Source organism: Lepidochelys kempii, chromosome 1 (genome assembly GCF_965140265.1).
Source record: "Lepidochelys kempii isolate rLepKem1 chromosome 1, rLepKem1.hap2, whole genome shotgun sequence".
In the NCBI taxonomy this organism is placed as follows: Eukaryota; Metazoa; Chordata; order Testudines; family Cheloniidae; genus Lepidochelys; species Lepidochelys kempii.
The window spans coordinates 271,764,008-271,782,728 of NC_133256.1; the positions used below are offsets into that span (position 1 = coordinate 271,764,008).

The 18,721-nt window shown below is 47.4% G+C and overlaps 1 protein-coding gene across 1 annotated transcript; it reads left to right on the plus strand.

The window, feature by feature from the left end:
- Window positions 1-11,781: 11,781 nt before the first annotated feature.
- On the plus strand, window positions 11,782-16,244 carry DUSP6 (dual specificity phosphatase 6). The gene is made up of 3 exons (XM_073327581.1): window positions 11,782-12,292; window positions 12,930-13,364; window positions 14,866-16,244. Exons 1-3 carry the CDS (start codon window positions 11,890-11,892, stop codon window positions 15,171-15,173), a joined length of 1,146 nt encoding a protein of 381 aa, XP_073183682.1. The 5' UTR covers window positions 11,782-11,889; the 3' UTR covers window positions 15,174-16,244.
- The last annotated feature ends 2,477 nt before the right edge of the window (window positions 16,245-18,721 follow it).

Here is an 18,721-nt window from a genome sequence, read left to right on the forward strand (position 1 = left end):
ATTTGTTAGTCTCCAAGGTGCCACAAGGGCTCCTCATTATTTTTGCTGATACAGACTAACACAGCTACCACTCTGAAACCTGTTACTCAGTGCTGTCTCCCATGAATGCTTAACAGGTTGCTTGTGAAAATCCTATGCACAGTATCATGGGCAGTGGGTATAATCGGCAAGGGAAAGCATTGCCTCCCCTAGCACAGCCCTCCCTGCTGCCTGACACCTGGGCCATGGTGCCCTCACCTCCCGCCTCTTCCCCTCCCTGCTCTGACCCTTCACCAAGGCTCCCACAGCTTGCTGGGGTGGCAGGGGTTCAGTTTAGCTTGCTGCTGCTGCCTGGGGTGAGTCTTCCTTCTCTCCTCTCCTCCACCCCATTCCCTCTATCCCCCTTGGAGGTCCCCACAGCTGCCAGTGGAGTCTCTCTCGTGTGTGTGTGTGTGTGTGTGTGTGTGTGTGTGAGTGAGAGAGAGAGAGAGAGAGAGAGAATGCCAGCGGGGAGTCAGTGGCAGGTGGGCGGGGGGAGGAAGGGGAGTGTGGAGAATGAGGAGGTGAGCAGAGGGGATCCCTGAAGTTACTTTACACAGGAAAAAAGCCTTCCAGAGACCTTGTAGCAGAAATCACTGAAACTGTTAAAGAGCCATTGAAGTGGTAGGTTTCAGAGTAACAGCTGTGTTAGTCTGCATTCGCAAAAAGAAAAGGAGTACTGTGCCACCTTAGAGACTAACCAATTTATTTGAGCATGAGCTTTCGTGAGCTACAGCATCCGATGAAGTGAGCTGTAGCTCACGAAAGCTTATGCTCAAATAAATTGGTTAGTCTCTAAGGTGACACACGTACTCCTTTTCTTATTGAAGTGGTAATGAAGCCATTTAAAAGGCATTTGCCAACACCCAGGAAGCCTTCGGCCACATTCAGCCACATTCACATTGTAACAGGTTTCAGAGTAACAGCCGTGTTAGTCTGTATTCGCAAAAAGAAAAGGAGTACTTGTGGCACCTTAGAGACTAACCAATTTATTTGAGCATGAGCTTTCGTGAGCTACAGCTCACTTCATCGGATGCATACCGTGGAAACTGCAGCAGACTTTATATACACACAGAGAACATGAAACAATACCTCCTCCCACCCCACTGTCCTGCTGGTAATAGCTTATCTAAAGTGATCATCAAGTTGGGCCATTTCCAGCACAAATCCAGGTTTTCTCACCCTCCATCCCCCCACACACAAACTCACTCTCCTGCTGGTAATAGCTCATCCAAAGTGACCACTCTCCCTACAATGTGCATGATAATCAAGATGGGCCATTTCCAGCACAAATCCAGGTTTTCTCACCCCCCCACCCCCATACACACACAAACTCACTCTCCTGCTGGTAATAGCTCATCCAAAGTGACCACTCTCCCTACAATGTGCATGGTAATCAAGGTGGGCCATATCCAGCAGAAATCCAGGCTTTCTTACCCCCCCCTCTTTTTTTTTTCTGGGACACACACACACACACACACACCACACACCTCACTGTGTGTATCCCCCGGAAAAAAAGGGCAGGGAGGGGTGAGAAAGCCTGGATTTGTGCTGGACATGGCCCACCTTGATTATCATGCACATTGTGTAGAGAGTTGTCACTTTGGATGGGCTATTACCGGCAGGAGAGTGAGTTTGTGTGTGGGGGGGTGGAGGGTGAGAAAACCTGGATTTGTGCTGGAAATGGCCCAACTTGATGATCACTTTAGATAAGCTATTACCAGCAGGACAGTGGGGTGGGAGGAGGTATTGTTTCATGATCTCTGTGTGTATATAAAGTCTGTTGCAGTTTCCACGGTATGCATCCGATGAAGTGAGCTATAGCTCACGAAAGCTCATGCTCAAATAAATTGGTTAGTCTCTAAGGTGCCACAAGTACTCCTTTTCTATTCACATTGTAGGAAAATGTGTGTTATTGGGGTTAAAAACAGTTTCCAAAGGACAACCCTTCAGTTATTCTGTGTACCCAGAAGTAGTAACTGCTAACCTGGCTCAAGGAGGAGCTGACATAGCCAGTGAGTTTATTTCTTGATATAGCTGTTTTATTCAAACCCAGTTTAAGTAAACGAATCTAGCAGGGAATGCTGTGTAAGAAAGGTGATTAAACTGCTGCCTTAAGGCAGGCTGTCAATGACAAGCACTTTTCAAAAGGAGAGATTAGGCTTCAGGTTGGTGCAGGTAGCCTGGTTTTTTGTCTCTCTCTATACAGCATACACCGAACTCCCTGCCACACAGAGGAGAATCTATCTGGCAATTGAGCGATACCTGTTGCCGGTTCAGTTCCCTTGGGGAATGTTATTAGTGCTTTAAGGTGAAAAGGGGAGAGGGTAGCACTGGGGGAGGGGGGCAGCAGCAGGGTGAGGAGGCGAGCGGTGAGCCAGCTGCACAGCAGGTGGTTGTGGGGGTCTCATAGATACATAGATATGAAGGTCAGAAGGGACCATTATGATCGTCTAGTCAGACCTCCTGGACAATGCAGGCCACAGAATCTCACCCACCCACTCCTGCAATAAACCTCTCACCTATGTCTGAGCTTATTGAAGTCCTCAAATCATGGTTGGTGGGGAAAGGGTCTGGCATGGGGTGGTGAGGAGGCGAGCAGCAGGCAGGTGGGAGAGGTGAGCGGAGGGGGGATCTCGGGGCAGGGGTGAAGAGGTGAGTGGTGAGTCAGCGGTGGGTGCAGGCGGGGCCTGGGACAGAGCAGGGGTGGAGTGTGGGCGGGGCTGTGGGCCAAAGAAGCAGGACAAGGAGCTCACCTCCCACAAGGGGAGTTTTACCCACCGCCCATGCACAATAGGTGAAAATTCACCACTGTGCAGAGTGCCAGCATATCACTTGAACCACATTTGAGCTTAAATCTCATACTACCCTTCTACACAGGGTGAATTCCACTCACGGAGAGACGAGACACCGTGAATTGTTTGTGACTTGCTGCCAATAAACTTCCTGCTATTTAGTATGTTTATTGGCTGCTTGTGATATTATAAAATATAACCCACTTTGTGTAATCCTGTTCTTTGCAAGGGAGAATAGAGGATCCAGTCTCCTAAATGCCTACGTGCTGTGCTGTCCTTTACTTTATGCACAAAGCTCTCGTCCCCTCCCCCATGTCTCACTTCCCAAACTCCTGGTCTTTGCCCTTCCCTCCAGGCAGTTTCAGATGTGTGTACTGATTACAATTACAGGTTTCAGAGTAGCAGCCCTGTTAGTCTATATCCGCAAAAAGAAAAGGAGGACTTGTGGCACCTTAGAGACTAACAAATTTATTTGAGCATAAGCTTTCGTGAGCTACAGCTCACTTCATCGGATGCAATTTGTGATTTGTGATTACAATTACTTTTTTTTCCCGCTCTTATGATGGCAACTGTACCCGGCAAGTATGTTTAAAGCACCACTCCTAAGTCGTTGCTAACTACATTCCATTATTATGTGGCACAATTAAAAAAGTACATAGGTCATAAAGCAATTCCCAGTTTCAAGGAAAGCACTCGAGTAAAAAGGATTTCCTAAATGGACTAATTTGATGTGTTATTTCTCTGACTTCAGGAATTATTATTTAAGATGTGCTACATAATTGGACATTAGATAATCAGTTATGTGTCATTTCCCTAAATTGTTATTGGTGTACGTAACTCAAGTAAAATGCTTTATGGAGCATTTTCATTCTGCTTTAAGTACCCTATACTAACCAATTTGAGTTGGTACTCACAAAATACTGGGCTTCATAGACAAATTGTCTAGCTTTCTCGGGCACATCCTATGCTCCTATGTCTGAAACATATTTTTCACTTTTATTCTCTTAATTCCTTTATCCACTTAAAATCTAGGTTGAGACTTTCAGTGCTGCCTAAGGAATTTAGACACACAACTTACATTGAAATGAACAAGAATCATGCATCTAAATCCCCTAAATAGGGTGACCAGACAGTAAGTGTGAAAAATCGGGATGGGGATGGGGGGTAATAGGAGCCTATATAAGAAAAAGACCCCAAAATCGGGACCGTCCCTATAAAATCGGGACATCTGGTCACCTTACCCCTAAATGATTTTTGAAAAGCTCAGGCCTTAAGTGCCACTTAAATGTTCGAAGGATTTTACAGGGGTCCTCTGGACTGGAGTGTGAAATTCACCCCTAAGCACAGAATATGCATAAGGTCTGCGGAACTCAAGCAATCAAAATATGATGCATGTGGTGCATATGACTTATGCTGGGCCCCAGTGCAAGGGAGAATTTCACTCCAAATCAGGGGTTAGGGGTGGGCACAGCTCTAATCTTTGCAGGATCCGAAGCCCAGGTATGTCTGTGACTGACTGTAAATGTTAGACCTGGATGAGTGTGGGATGGCTAACAGGCATGGCAGTTCTTACCACTTTCCTTCAAGAAGGTTATGTAACATATAGGGTATGCAAAGAGCGGCTTCCAGCTGAGACTCAGTTGTTGGTCTGTGCAGACAGCCATCACATGGGGCTGCACACTGGGCTAAGTCTGACCCAGTGTGCAGCCAGCAGTTGACAGGTATAACATGACCCTTTACTGCCTGTATCCCCTTCCCCACAAACCACCCTGAACTGCATTTTGCCAATTTGTTTTAATTCTCTGAGCATGATTAGTCAGGTTTAGGGTGTGCTGGGGAGAGGTTCTGGTCGCCTACCAAAAAGCTGCTGCTGGCTATCCACTTGCTTAAGTCTCACATGGCACAGCATTTTCAACTTGCATCACAACTCTTGTGACAGATTTCTGTTACCAATCTGCCTGAAGCATCAGGTGATCAGTCTGAGGCCACACAATTGTTAAGGGAGGAGATGACGTAACACACCAAGTGTCTAAATTTTAAAGCTTTATTGATAAAATAATAAAATAACAGCGGAGAGTGATGGGTGCTTCCCACGTCACTCAGAGGAAGAAAGAAAGCAGTAGTGTCCCAAGCCCTAACCCACTTTCATACTCACACATGCACTACCTGAAGCTGGCCAGGCCTGGGTGTAACATAAGAAGAAGACGGGGAAGGGTGGACGGGAGTTCTGTCCTGTGTGCACAGGTCATGTGGGTCCGCTGTGATCTCCAAATTGTTCCAGCTCTCAGGAGGGTTTTAAGTCCCAGGCTCCTTGTGTGTGTGGGGGGGGGCGGGTTTGCTTCATTCAGGGACCTCTGCTCCTGGTGCCCTCTGTGCCAGGCCAAACTGGCTTTCCATGGTGTCTTCAGTTTTCTCAAAACACCCACGTTCCAGGGACGCAAGGCTCGGCTCCCTGTCTCACCGGTGCAAACCTCACCATGTGATGACTTGGTGTAGTGAGGTGGAGTGGCCTCCCTTGGAACTGGAGTGTGAGGGACCACTACACTCGCGTGGGTGGACAGAGCCAAATCCACCTCGGACCCCTCACTGGAAGTACCAGAGAGGACAGGAAGTAGAAAAGGATAGCCCTGGAGCTCAGTTGCTGCTGGGCCATGGGAGAGTCTCTTCGTGGATGTCTCTTCTAGGGAGCAGATGACTCTGCAAGAACCTGGCCCAGCCCCAGAGTGGACTGACAACTTGCCATCAGGGGAGACAGATGAGGACCCCTAAGACCTGATGGAGCTGAGTACCCTGAGGAGATGGAGGATCTCTGGACCATGGGGCACTACACCCTGACTCTGGTAGGAAGTAGCCCAAAGGGACCAGACTCTAGTCCAGTTCTGATGCCTGAGGGTGAGTCTGTGTTTCAGGAGGATCCCCACTGACCCAGTGATGGACCCATCTGCCACTGTTAGGGCCCTGGGCTGGGACCTGGTGGAGTAGGGTGGGCCTGGGCTCCCCTACCTACCTGCTGCCAACCCCACCCCGGGGTAGTGGCCTATGCATCCCTAGGCAGAAGGCCCGTGTGTTGCTTGTACTCTGCCCTGCCCAGAGGGCCAGAATTCCTCTACAGATTGTTTATAGCTCTTTGCCTCAGCCAGGGGGCTGTGATTAAAGACTGTTTGTGGCTCTGCCCTGCCCAGAGGGCCAGAGCTCCCTGATAGATTGCTAATTATAGGCTGTTAATTACTGTCTGTCCCAGCCAGGCGACCGTGGGCCAAAGACTGTTGTGATTCACCCCACCCACGAGGTTGGAACTTTCCCGGATAAGACTGTTACTTGCGAACTGCCAATAGTGAGGCAGAGTGGCCTCCCTCCGAACTGGAGTGTGAGGAACCATGACACTTGGCAACACAATATCATGGCATTGTGACATGCAAAATCTGTGGGCCCAACTTTACTTAGAAAATACATACCCACTTCTTAGAATGAAGGTACTTCATATTACTTTTCACCATCTTCTTTGGTTTGGGTCTCATTGTTTGTTTGTAAAATTTCAATCATATCTGGCAATAATAATGCTGCTTCACCTTTGTTAAGCATTTTGAAGTTAGTGGCTATGACAAGGAGAATCTCTACGTCTTAAGTAGTAGTATTATTTCATTAGTATCAGGCAAGTACTTCATTAGGGTTGATAGGGCTGCATAACATTCAGTTAAACTATTGAATGACTAAGATTTTAATTTAAATCGCTGCCATTAAAATGGCACAGAAAATGATGATGATCTGAATATTTTTTTCTTCCAAAAAATGTTCCCAGGAAACTTTATCAGAAAGGTAAAGATATATTTATCATAAGACTATAAAGTAACAAATTAATATTCAAAACAAGCATCTTCATTCTTTTATCACTTACATGGGGTTTACACAATTGAAACTGCATTGACTTCAGAGGAGTTAATTGTTGTTCACAATGGTGTAACTAAGAGCAGAATCAGGCCCAGTATTAAGAAATATTTATTTTTTCCATAACTATGAAATATTCTGGTGTTTCTCCCAAGGCTTGTCTTCACTGGAAAATATGGTTGTGTTAGAACATAATCTTGAAGAATCATGTTAACTAATGTGATGTTAAACATAACTTAGCAGTCAGTGTAGACACGGACAAGCTGGGTTTAATGTCATATCAGCTAGCCATTTGAAATATCTCTGAGTGATTCTGGATCATAGCTTCACATACTGCCAAGATCTGACAGAGAACACTGCCAAGATAAAGGCTAGGAATAATATAAGCCAGAAACTAATGAGGATCAGCTCTTTACACCTTGTGGACAGCTACTTTGGCCCTTGTTTTCTCAGCAGCTGAACACTGTGCACTAATATAGGCAGGTAGTGCATCTACAAAATTCTCATAGTAGTGCAGTTGAACACTGCTATCAGAATTGTCACAGGAGTGTTGAAGTCAGCATAGCAGTCTGGCTCCCTGAACTCACACATACCTTTCCATCATCCTTTTGAAGACAATCAGCACTATACGAGAATACAGCCATGAAGAAATTAACCCAGACTTGCTCATCTATGAAGATCTCATAGACCTCACCCCTCTCCTCCCCTCCCCTTCCACCCCCCGCCCCCAAGATGCTACCTAAAAGCCAAGAACCTTTTCTAGCTAGATGCCAAAACTCTCAAAACCTCAGGACTGTCACCAATAGAAAAGTGGTGGAGGCTGTGGGAAAACAGAACGGTCAAGAATCAACATCTGGTTACAGATCCTACAGACCAACCATCTGGCTTCACCATGCGATATGGATCACAGTGAACTGTATCAAAACCTCAAACTGGTATTGTAATTATCTACTACACAAAGACAGCCTGATATGTGGATGTGAAGAAGACACCCAAACCATGGAACATCAAGTGAACAGCTGCCCACTAAGATCCTCCAGAGGGTGGCCTTGATTCATTCCATGCTCCCACAAGCCATAGAGTAGATGACAAACTTGAAGGTTGACCTTTAATGTTATTTTTCAAGTTCCCCATACAAAAGAAGAAGAAACTGGCCATGGTTTGTCACAATGCTAAAACCAACTTGTTCTGCTCTATATTGACTTTTAAATCATGTTTTACATCATGTTAACATGACTCCTTCAGTTCCTAGTCTAACATGACCTAATTTTTCTAATAAAGATAAGCCCTCACATTCTTCAGACTGCAGCTCTTGTTGGGAAGGAGGTTAAAACAGAAAATATAGCTGATTATTTAAAAAATAGGTATCCAGAACTATTCAAAGCTGTTGCAAGGTAAATCTACTAATACAGCTGGAGTTCTAGGGGTAACTACAGTTAAGGTTACCTAGGAGTTTCCATTCTGGTACCCTGTTTTCAGTTGCTTATCCTTTAAATAATTTTCACCTTGAGAGCTGAAATTTTCCTGGCCTTGTGTCCAAATTGAGAGCACGTTTTTGTAAAATTTGAACAAAAACAGTTCAAAGATGTTTGAGAATGTGGGAAATAGGGGAAAACCCTTTTTCCCCCTTATGGAAAAAAACCTAGGAGTTTTAAAAAATTCTGTAGCACTGAAGTGGGCGACAGCGGAAAGTTGAAATGTGGTGGGGAGAACAAAGTTCACTGTTCCTGTAAAAATCTGTTTTGATTTGCCCACATAATGGGCATTAAATTGTAGTTTGTGTGTGCAAAGTTTAACAATGATAACACTGTATAATAACATTGTAAAAGAAAGAGCTGTGCTGCACATATGTGACTAATGTAGGACCACAGTTAAAATAGTGAGCCCTTTGTTATTCAGGCTGAACAGTGCTGAGAGACAGCACAAAGTCTAGGAATTACTGAAACCCCACTTTTAAGCCTCCAAAATAGGTAGTGAAGCAGGATACTATGAAAATAGTTTGTATGTGACTGAATGGTTAAGGCACTTGACTACAACCCTGAGTTGGAGTCTCCACTTGATCTCCTGCTGAAAGGCCAACTCCAGTTCACCCCGCTGCAAAATAGGTCTCTGATCCACCAGGTCAGGACAATCAAAGGTGGTTGGATGTGATGCTGGCCACATCACTCCCTTGTGTGCTGTTGGCTCAATGTCACCTATGGGACCTTTGCCATCATTAATTATACTGTTATACTATGTATAACCTTCATTTTGGCAGTTCATGAATTTTTAGTGACTTAACATTGCAGTTTTAATGTTCTTCCTAATGTAGGTTTTTGAGCAGAATACATGGGAATATTCATGTAACAGGAGTGTCTAGGACAGTGGTTCTCAACGAGGAGTAAGTGTACCCTGGGAGTTTGCAGAGGTCTTCCAGGGGGCACATCAACTCACCTCGAAATTTGCCTACTTTTTTACAACAGGCTACATAAAAAACACTAGCAAAGTCAGTACAAACTACAATTCCATACAGACTTGTTTATACTGCTCTACATACTAGACACTGAAATGTAAGTACAATATTTATATTCCAATTGATTTATTTATAATTATATGGTAGAAATTAGAAAGGATGCAATTTTTCAGTAATAGTGTGGTGAAACTATTGTATTTTTATGTTTACTTTTGTAAGCAAATAGTTTTTAAGTGAAACTTGAGGGTACTGCAAGACAAATCAGACTTATGAAAGGAGTACAGTAGTCTGGAAAGGTTGAGAGGCACTGCTCCAGGACGCCCCAGGGAATGGACAATCTAATTATTGCATAGCCCTGGCTGTCTGTGGAGCCTCCTGATGTCTCGGATATAAATGTGGCTCCGGCCCAGCAGTGGTAAGCTAAATGAGGTGAGCCTTTTAGAACCGGTTTTGCACCGAGCCAGCTGCTAGCAACAGGATCAGAGGTCAGGTCAGGCTTGTGAATTGTGCTTTTCAAAACGCCAAGCAGCTCACTGTCAAAGCCACGGCCCTACCTGGGGGGTTTTACACCACCTGGGCCCTTCCTCTGTGCCAGACCTGCGGAGCGGGACCTGCTGAACTGCGAGGAGCGGAGAGCCCAGCGCTGAAGGCGGCGCTGTCTGCGCCGCTACATTGTCCTCCCCACCCCCAGCTCGGCCGAGCCGCGCTCAGTGGCAGCTCTCCTCCAGCAGGGCCCGCTCCTGCCCAGGGCGCTCAGCCCCTGTGCACGCAGGAAGGGCCCCTGCCAGGGAATGCCGCGGCCGGCTCGGAGCTCCGCACGCTCCCTTTTGTCTCCAGGCCGGAGCCCCGCTGGCTGCTGCGCTAGGGAAGGTCGCTTGTGCAGCGGCTCCCAGCGCAGAGGCGGTGGCGGTCCCCCGTGGGAGGTGATGAGCGGCAGAGCTGAGTGGGCTCCGCTCTGTCACGATTTCAGCTCCCGAAGCCAATGGCTGCATGGGGCTCGCTGCGGCTGCCGATCGGCTCTCCCCCCCCCCCCCCTTTTAAACACAGACACGGTGGGAGGCCTTTGCTTCTGTAATGCATTTCGCCTCCTTTTTTTTTTTTTTTTTTTTTGTCAATGGAACAGCTACAGCTTGGCACGGGAACTATGTCATGGGCCTAGGAGCCGGGCTATCCCCTCTGGCCAGGCGTCCTCAGGCCCGCGGGGGCTTTGTACTACAGAAATGAGTAACGAGGAAAGGATCCCTCTGCTATAGAGGACTCTTTGATGTCAGGCTTTCAGAACAATGGACAATAAACCTACAAGCGGACACCAAGGCAAATGCCACATGACTTTCTAAAACACACATTAACTCTGGCCCACGCCTAGCCCTATTTAAAACGGGCACCTGGACAATTAGCGTTGCTTGCCTGGAGGGGAGAACAAACCCCGAATTTTCTTATAGCAGGCTGCTTTGTCTCGGGAGCCTGTTTGAGGTCATCCGCACAAACAATGTAAAACCCTTTGCAAGCGACCGTATGTTTATTCTTAAAGTGATAGCGGCGTTCGAGCTCTGTTTCCCAGTCTAGCGAGAGCCCGGTTTGCGTAGGGAATGATTAGATTAGAGCGGTACGCTTCACCACTGCAAAGAGCAATCAAGGACAAATACAACACTTGCCCCGCCGGCCGGAAAGAGGGCTTTAAAAAAAAAAGTTGTAATTAAAAGCCAGGCTAAAATCAACCCAGAGGAGTTGTGGGAGATACAGCGGCCAAACCCGTTCCTACCAAGATCAGGCTTTTGAGGAGACAATTCGGAGAGGGAGAAGGTCCCTCTTGTTCCTCATACAATTGCACCATTTGTTGTGTAATCGCTCTGCTGCTATGTGTGAACTTTACCAGAAGGAAACATGAGCCTCAGCAGCACGGCCCTGGTGGCTGCGTCTCCCCCCTCACCTGCCCCCACTCCTCCACCGCCTCTTTCTCCTTCCTCCCGCTGAGCTGCTGTTGCTGCTTGTTTGCACTCAGCTTATCCGGAGCGGAAATTCCTTTCCGTTTTTGTGAATGACAAACTCATTAACAATTCATCAACACAACCTGTTCTAGCCGGTCCGTCTCCACGGCAACAGCCCCTTCCGCGCGCCCTCATTGGCTGGGCGAGAGAATGTATCCATTGAGACGTTCCGTGTTTGTATCCATTGAGGAGCTGCCTGGCGCTGGGGGCGTGCGGGGCTGATTCAAAGGGACATTGATCACATCAAGGGGACGGAGCGGAGGAGGAGGGGATATCACGTTGTGAGAAGCAGGGGGGCGAGTGGGGGGGGGGGGAGTCGGGGCTGACGAGGCGCACACAAGGGGGGCAGAGGGAGAGGGATCACACAAGAGCTGGGGCCGGTACAGTATTTTTGTGCTCAGCGAAAGGAGGGCAAGTCAGTGGCCCGTTAATTGGATTTCATTCACTCAGGGAGGAGCAAGAGCCCGAGCGGCTGGACTGGGCCGGCGATTAGACAGGTTCATTCAGGGACTCATTGAGAAAAAGCGAGGCAGTCCGGGCGTGCGGCAAACAACCGCATTGGGGAGTCAGAGCGTTGGTACCCTCCCCGCACATCGATCGCTGTCCGTGTAGGGGAGGCAGCCCGAGGGGGGTGTGTGGAGGGGGTGAGTCATTTTCCTGGGGGGCCGGAGTTCAGTTTAGGTTTTCAGCCTTATGCCTCAGCGAGCGGGCAGTTTATAAGCCGCACGCCGCTCGCCCCCAGCCTTTCCTCATGCTAGATACGTTCAGGCCCGTTCCCTTCGTGTCCGAGATGGCTGTCAGCAAAACGGTGGCTTGGCTGAACGAGCAGCTGGAGCTGGGCAACGGCCGGCTGCTGCTCATGGACTGTCGCTCGCAGGAGTTGTACGAGTCGTCCCACATCGAGTCGGCCATCAGCGTGGCCCTGCCCGGCATCATGCTGAGGCGGCTGCAGAAGGGCAACCTGCCCCTGCGCGCCCTCTTCTCCGCCAGCGACCAGGACCGGGAGACGTTTGCCCGGCGCTGCGGGACCGACACCGTGGTGCTGTACGACGAGAACAGCAGCGAGTGGAACGAGAACACGGGCGGGGAGTCGGTGCTGGGCTTGCTGCTCAAGCGGCTGAAAGATGAAGGCTGCAAAGCGTTTTACCTGGAAGGTGAGGGGTTACACCGACCCGCCTGGGACCGGCCTCAGTTCCGCGGCTCGGGGGGGGGGGGCGCCCCACTAGGACCTGGCGCTGGGTGGGTTTTGTTCTTTGTCTGTCGCCTGCGGCATTTCAGCTGTAGCCGGGCCGCGCACATGCCTCGAGCTTCTGTGGGCTTATGACCCTCCATGGCGTTGAATCCGAAGCGTGCAGGAGCCATGTGGGGACACGCTGCCTCGCGCCTGCCCACCTGGGTGCAAATCCCTGCAAGCCACAAACGGGGGGGGGGGAGGGGGGTAAGGAAGGCACCAGGGTGGGGAGCTAGCGGGGCCCGGGGCAGAGCGGACGGTGCTAACCCGTTGGCGGTCCGTGCGGAAAGGAAGGGTTGTGGCCGAAGGAATGCGCTGCTATCCATTTGTGTGGCGAGCCCCAGCAGGAGGGAAATGCATTGAGCCCTGCTGTGCACTGGATTCCTGTCCCCCGCTGGCACCAGCGCGGTTTCCCCAAACCTCGCCGCCTCACGTGCCTTCATTTGTGCCCCTCTCTCCGTGTGTGGCTTCGGGGGGATACAGAGTCTGTCTCGGCAGAGGGTCTCTAGCAACTCGCCGCCGCATCTCAGATTGCATGTGTGCTGTGCTTTCCTCCCCAGGTGGCTTCAGCAAGTTCCAGACCGAATTCGCCCTGCACTGTGAAACTAACCTAGACAGTTCATGCAGCAGCAGCTCTCCTGTGCCAGTCCTGGGGTTAGGGGGCCTGCGAATCAGCTCCGATTCCTCTTCCGACATCGAATCTGACACGGACCGAGATCCCAATAGTGCCACTGACTCAGATGGCAGTCCTCTGTCCAACAACCAGCCTTCCTTACCGGTCAAGATTTTACCCTACCTCTACTTGGGCTGCGCTAAGGACTCCACCAATCTGGACGTTTTAGAAGAGTTTGGCATTAAATACATCTTGAATGTGACCCCCAATCTGCCTAATCTCTTTGAGAATGCCGGAGAGTTTAAATACAAGCAGATCCCCATCTCCGACCACTGGAGTCAAAACTTGTCTCAGTTCTTTCCCGAGGCCATCTCTTTCATAGGTGAGCCCTAATGAATTATGACCGCTAAAGGACCACCAGATGTTTATCATTTGCCGAGTTTAAACCCTTAATCTTTCGTATTTGTCAGCCGCATGTCTCACGTAGCCGAGGCGCGATGTTCGGCTTTCAAAACTGATTGAAATTAAAAGGGCGGATAGAATTTGTTTTTCTAGATTTAGGCGACAAGTCCTTTTGAATTAGCAACTGTATTCACAGGTTGCAAATATGTTTATTTGTATGTCGAGCTGATATGGGATCATCCCATAACGATGTATCCCAGTGTGCTAAATTTGGGGAATAGAGAGAGTCCGCAACTAGTGAATTTATTATGAGTAGTTTTATTATTGTTTATCTAGTTCTTAGTCTTAAAAACAGAGGTGATGTTTTAAAATTTTTTTTTGTTTCCAAGAGAGAATTGCAATTAAAAGTAATTTCAGATTTATAGTGGTATACTTAGCTATATAGCCTGTAAATAATGGTATCCCTTCCAGAGGTATAGTGTCTTTTAAGGTAAATCTCCTCTAAATAATTGTATTCCTTTCAGATTTAGCGCTTAAACTAGAACTCCTTTAAATAATTTTGTTCATCAGTTTCCCAAATGTAAATTGTGAGGAGTTCTGCCTAAAATCCAGGGTGCAAGATAAAGTCACTTCACACACATCACTCTAGGTAGATAGTACACACACCTCAAAACTCTTTCATGTTACTGATTCAGATTGATATTGCTTTTCTCGCTGAACCACCATGGGGATTTCTGATCTCCTCTGAGTTGATTGCTTTTCTTATTTGAGTCGGGGAAGAGAGGGTTATGGATGGGCATATTGTGTGTTGTGTTGTGATCCGGTGGAGAGATACCGGTGCTAGTGAAGTATGTAGGTAATCTGAGCCCAGCAAGAAGAAATGTGGGCTGGAAGCCGCGAAGAAACTAATCTCCAGGCATTGTAATGCATTTCCTTTTACAAAGGAACCCATTTTCCAGCAACGTTGACATCCTGTTCCTCCTAATGGGCTGTCCCCTGTGACTTCCCTCATTCTTTTCAAATGCCTGAATACCTCCATTGTTAGCAGCTCAAGAGTTGGAGAATAATTTAATAGATCTTTGCAGCCTGCTGGTCTGTGAAAAGCATTCAGTGGCACACGGCGAGGTTTCTAGTTTTCACATGCTGGGGGAAATGTGCACAGGGAGATGGGTTTTCTTTGGGCCAGCATTCAGTGCAAATAGCATCTTCTGAAAATAAAAATAAAAAGTCCAGGCTGGGTCACAGCATGTTTCCTCTGTGCCCCTGTGAAGTCGCATCAGCCTTCTGATTTCCATGCAGTGCTGAGCTCAGGGTCCGATTCTGATCTCACTTCGGTTTTGCACTCGTGTAACGGTCTCCGTTGACCTTGATTCACACTGGTAAATAAGTGAGATCTGAATCAGCCTCCCCCATTTCTCCTGTGTCACAGCTGGATCATGAGCATCTCTTCTGTCTTGTGTTCCCTGTCTCTGTGTGTGCAGATGAAGCTCGGGGGAAGAACTGCGGAGTCCTGGTGCACTGCTTAGCAGGGATCAGCCGCTCGGTCACCGTGACCGTCGCATACCTCATGCAAAAGCTCAACCTGTCCATGAATGAAGCCTACGACATTGTCAAGTTGAAGAAATCCAACATCTCGCCCAACTTCAACTTCATGGGCCAGCTGCTGGACTTCGAGCGGACCCTGGGGCTCAGCAGCCCCTGCGACAATCGCGTGCCCGGCCAGCAGCTCTACTTTACCACTCCCTCCAACCAGAACGTCTTCCAAGTGGATTCCCGGCAGTCCACGTGAGCGCTCCCCTGTGGCCTCCCCACCAGGTCTGAATCCTGTGATCATTCCTCAGTGGTTTCCCTCTGGCAGCAGGAAGGAGATGGAGCTTTGCTCTCTCGTGTCCCCTACCAGTGCACGCTGGAAAAGGTTACAAGGGAACTTGCCGAGGTCTCCCAGAAGGAACAGCCCCAAGGCAGGCAGCACACCGCCTGGCCAGGGGCTTGGAACTGAGGACCTCCAACAGTAGGGGGAGATTGGGCATTCTGAGCACGTGTTCTCTAGCGACTGGGAATTTCCTCCTTCCTTCTTTGCTTTGGGATCTGTAACATAGATTGTTGTCTTCAGTGAAGACTGGTTCTTTTTTCATTTAGAGGAGCCAAAGAGAGAGGTTTCAGCTCTGTGTATTTGGAGTACTTGTTTGCTGCCAGTTCTGTAGTGTGCTATTTGATCAGTGTAAATATTTAATCTTAAATCCATGGGCAATGTTTTTATTTTGTAACTTTCGCCTATAGAAAAGAAATCAACCCAAAGGACTGCTACATTTTTGTGCTCTTCATGAATTATTTTTCTGTCCCCCTGCCCCCTTGCAAAGAATACATTTGCAGCATGCTTGGTTTTATTGTTCAATTGAGCTGAGGCAAACTTGAGAGACAATGGCTATGGTCAGAAATTTGCTATTCACATTCTGGGAATCAGTGGAGTCTCTTCCTTTTTTATTTTTATTTTCCTTGTAAGTCCCCCCTCTCCCCCTTGTACTGCTGTTTCTCACTTTTTTAAAAAAACCTTTGTAAATAGATCGTCTTGGAAGAGATTTGTCTTCAGAAACATTTCAGATACGCTAAACAGTGCTTTATCTCTGTACAAACTCTTCAGGGAGCTTCACCTCAAATGCAATATTTTGTCTTTTTTTTTTTTTTTATAGAACTGGAAGTACATGTGAGCATGTGTACTTGTGCGTACGCAAGGTGAACTTGCATATGATTGCCAATGAGGGAGAGCCTAATTCATGGTGTAAAAGGTTTAAGCTGGAATTTATTATAAGAATGTACATTTTTAAATTATTAATAAATTACTATTTTTGGCTATTGAGAATCTGAGTGGTTTATTTCTCTCCTAGTGATGAATTGCATATACATTGGAATATTTTTAAGGAGGGCATGTCTCTTAACAACATGTTTGTACAGCCCTTGCACAATAGAGTCCTGATCCCTGCTTTGGCCCACCGTAATCTAAATTAATAGTTACTGCACAGATAGCCCTATCATCTTAGCCTGGCAGGGAGGATGGATTTCTATAGCCTCTGCTTAATCACAGAAAAGACAGAGCATACATAGAAACAACTCAGACTTCCCCCACACTGCCCTATCAATGTACTGCTACCCTGTTATGGCAGGGCTACTTCTAGGGATGGGCGGAATAGTTGGTTTCTATGCTGATTGAATAATTTTTGCCTTTCTGCTGAGCATGCCAAAAGATCTGTGTTTTCTGTGGCGTGGTTACTTATCCACTAATAATGGGTTTGGAACTACCAACTCATGTCACTGAGACCCTTAGGCAGTCCACAGAGAGTAAATGACTGTCAGTCACTGCTGACCTGTGCTGGAACAGTGCAGGTTCTAGATATAGTTAACAATGCCTGGGACACCCAGTTTCTTCTTTAGCTGCACTGAAACAATTCTGTCTGTGCAGAAGGAACAGGTTAGATTTTAGCCAGGGTAACGCTTCAGACTGTAACTTCCTGTTTGTTCTAGTTCATTTAAATAGCAAGGATGGTAATAGGGTGAAATGTATAAGTCTGCATGTTGTCAAGTCAGGACTGGCTGATTCTCCAGCATACGCTGCGGACTGGGTTGCTTTAGAATTCCTGGCAACCAAAAGGTGTTTCCTGTAACTTTAGGAACGGCAAGTGTGTGAAATGAAAAACAAACACAACACAGAAGAAAAAAAAAAAAAGTTGGTGTCTCTTGTAGTAGTGACCTAGATTGAGTGCCTAAACTGTGAAAGTAGAAGTGGGTTGTGGTTAAATTTGGCTTGTGCTAATCCAGTTTTGAACGTTTTCCGCTCTTGGCATTCCCCATACTGTGCTGTTCAAAGTGGAGATTTGCAAGCAGCTCTAGCAATTTCCTGTCCAGCTGCAGCTCAAGTGACTTTTTTTTTTTTTAATATGGTCTGTGGATAATTTTAGGCAGTTTCCTCTTTGTGGATTATTAATCTGCTTTCCTTATAGAAGCAGCATAGCTATATTCCTACTGTTCTGCTGAAGCCGACAGATGGCCTCTCCACCACTTCCTCTCGTTTCACTGTGGGTTTGTTGTCAGGCCACTTCTGAAATTAATAATGGTTTCTGGCTGAGGGCCACAGGCCGTTACCACAAAAGGGAAGTAACACATGTGAATAGCAGGAAGCCGGGCAGGGTCACTGTGAACTGAACCTGTTGAGCGCAGTTGAGCCTCTCCCATTGAGCAAGTGTATGACTTCCTCTTTTTTTTTAAGGGAGTCCACTGAACTATCCTGCAACTAAGCAATTCATGCTGTGGAAAGGTTGCTGCTAAATTAGCAAATGCTAATTGTGGTGAGGTACCCAGCAGGTGGAGAGGCAGGGGAGAAGTGCAGCACCAGCTTGACCCATAAAGATCTAGTTTTCTTTGCAAACTGGGCTTTGAGAACTTAGTATTCACAAGGGTTTCCTGCTTCCTTCCTGTTTCACCAAATGACTAACACTAAATTGGTAGTTCTGCAATTCATCATTTCCCCCCCCCAGAACTAGCAAAATAGCGAAGGCCAGTTCTTCAGCTGTTGGAGATCAGTGTTGCTATGTTGATTTTTTTTCCAATAAAGCGACACCAATGTACACCAGCTGAGGTGCTGGCCCTGGCTGTTTAGTCACACACGATTTTAGAGGTGGAAGGAGGTCTACCCCTTTCCAGCAGGAGCCCTCTTTAGCCCCATGTGACTTTGGTTACTGGGAACTAGTAGTTGTCAGACATCCTGAGCCCTGGGTCCTCTTGCTAATTCCTCCCCCCTTATTTTATGCCTGCCAAAAAACACTTGCCTTCAATGTTAATTAACATAATTCTCTCCCTCCACCCCTGCTTTGGTCTTTGCTGGGGTTAGTGCAAGATCTCAGGTTTGGGGGGAGAGGGAGGGTGAGGGCTGGCAGCTGCTGTAGTGGCTTGACTGATCATTTGTAAGTGGGGAGAATAAATCCTCTGTGTTTGTGGGGAAATTCAGTGGGAGGATCCTCCCCTGGAAATTAAAAATTGCCCTGCCCTGCCCTGTCCTCTGCTGTAATGTGGTACATTCCAAAGGGAGGCAGATATGGAATTGCTGTTCAGAAGTTTCTAAGATTTTAGCAGAGAAAGTGGTGCCTGGCAGGGTTGAACCGGTTCACCCTACTGATGTCTTCAGCACTGGGCGTGAAGTCCTGTCCCCTGAAAGTCAATTGGAAAACTCCCCTTGACTTCAAGGGGCCTGGCAAGACTGTGAACCTGCATTAGCATTTTGCTTTCAACCTTCTATTTAATAATGTCACGTAATTAGCACATTGTGTCTGTCACTGATTTTCCTCT

What these genes read in the sequence shown, in the direction of transcription:
- DUSP6 (XM_073327581.1), top strand. Translation starts at nt 11,890, where the DNA reads ATGCTAGATACGTTCAGGCCCGTTCCCTTCGTGTCCGAGATGGCTGTC. An exon ending in CAAAGCGTTTTACCTGGAAG is followed by an intron (nt 12,293 to 12,929) that starts GTGAGGGGTTAC and finishes TTTCCTCCCCAG; the next exon opens with GTGGCTTCAGCAAGTTCCAG. An exon ending in CGAGGCCATCTCTTTCATAG is followed by an intron (nt 13,365 to 14,865) that starts GTGAGCCCTAAT and finishes CTGTGTGTGCAG; the next exon opens with ATGAAGCTCGGGGGAAGAAC.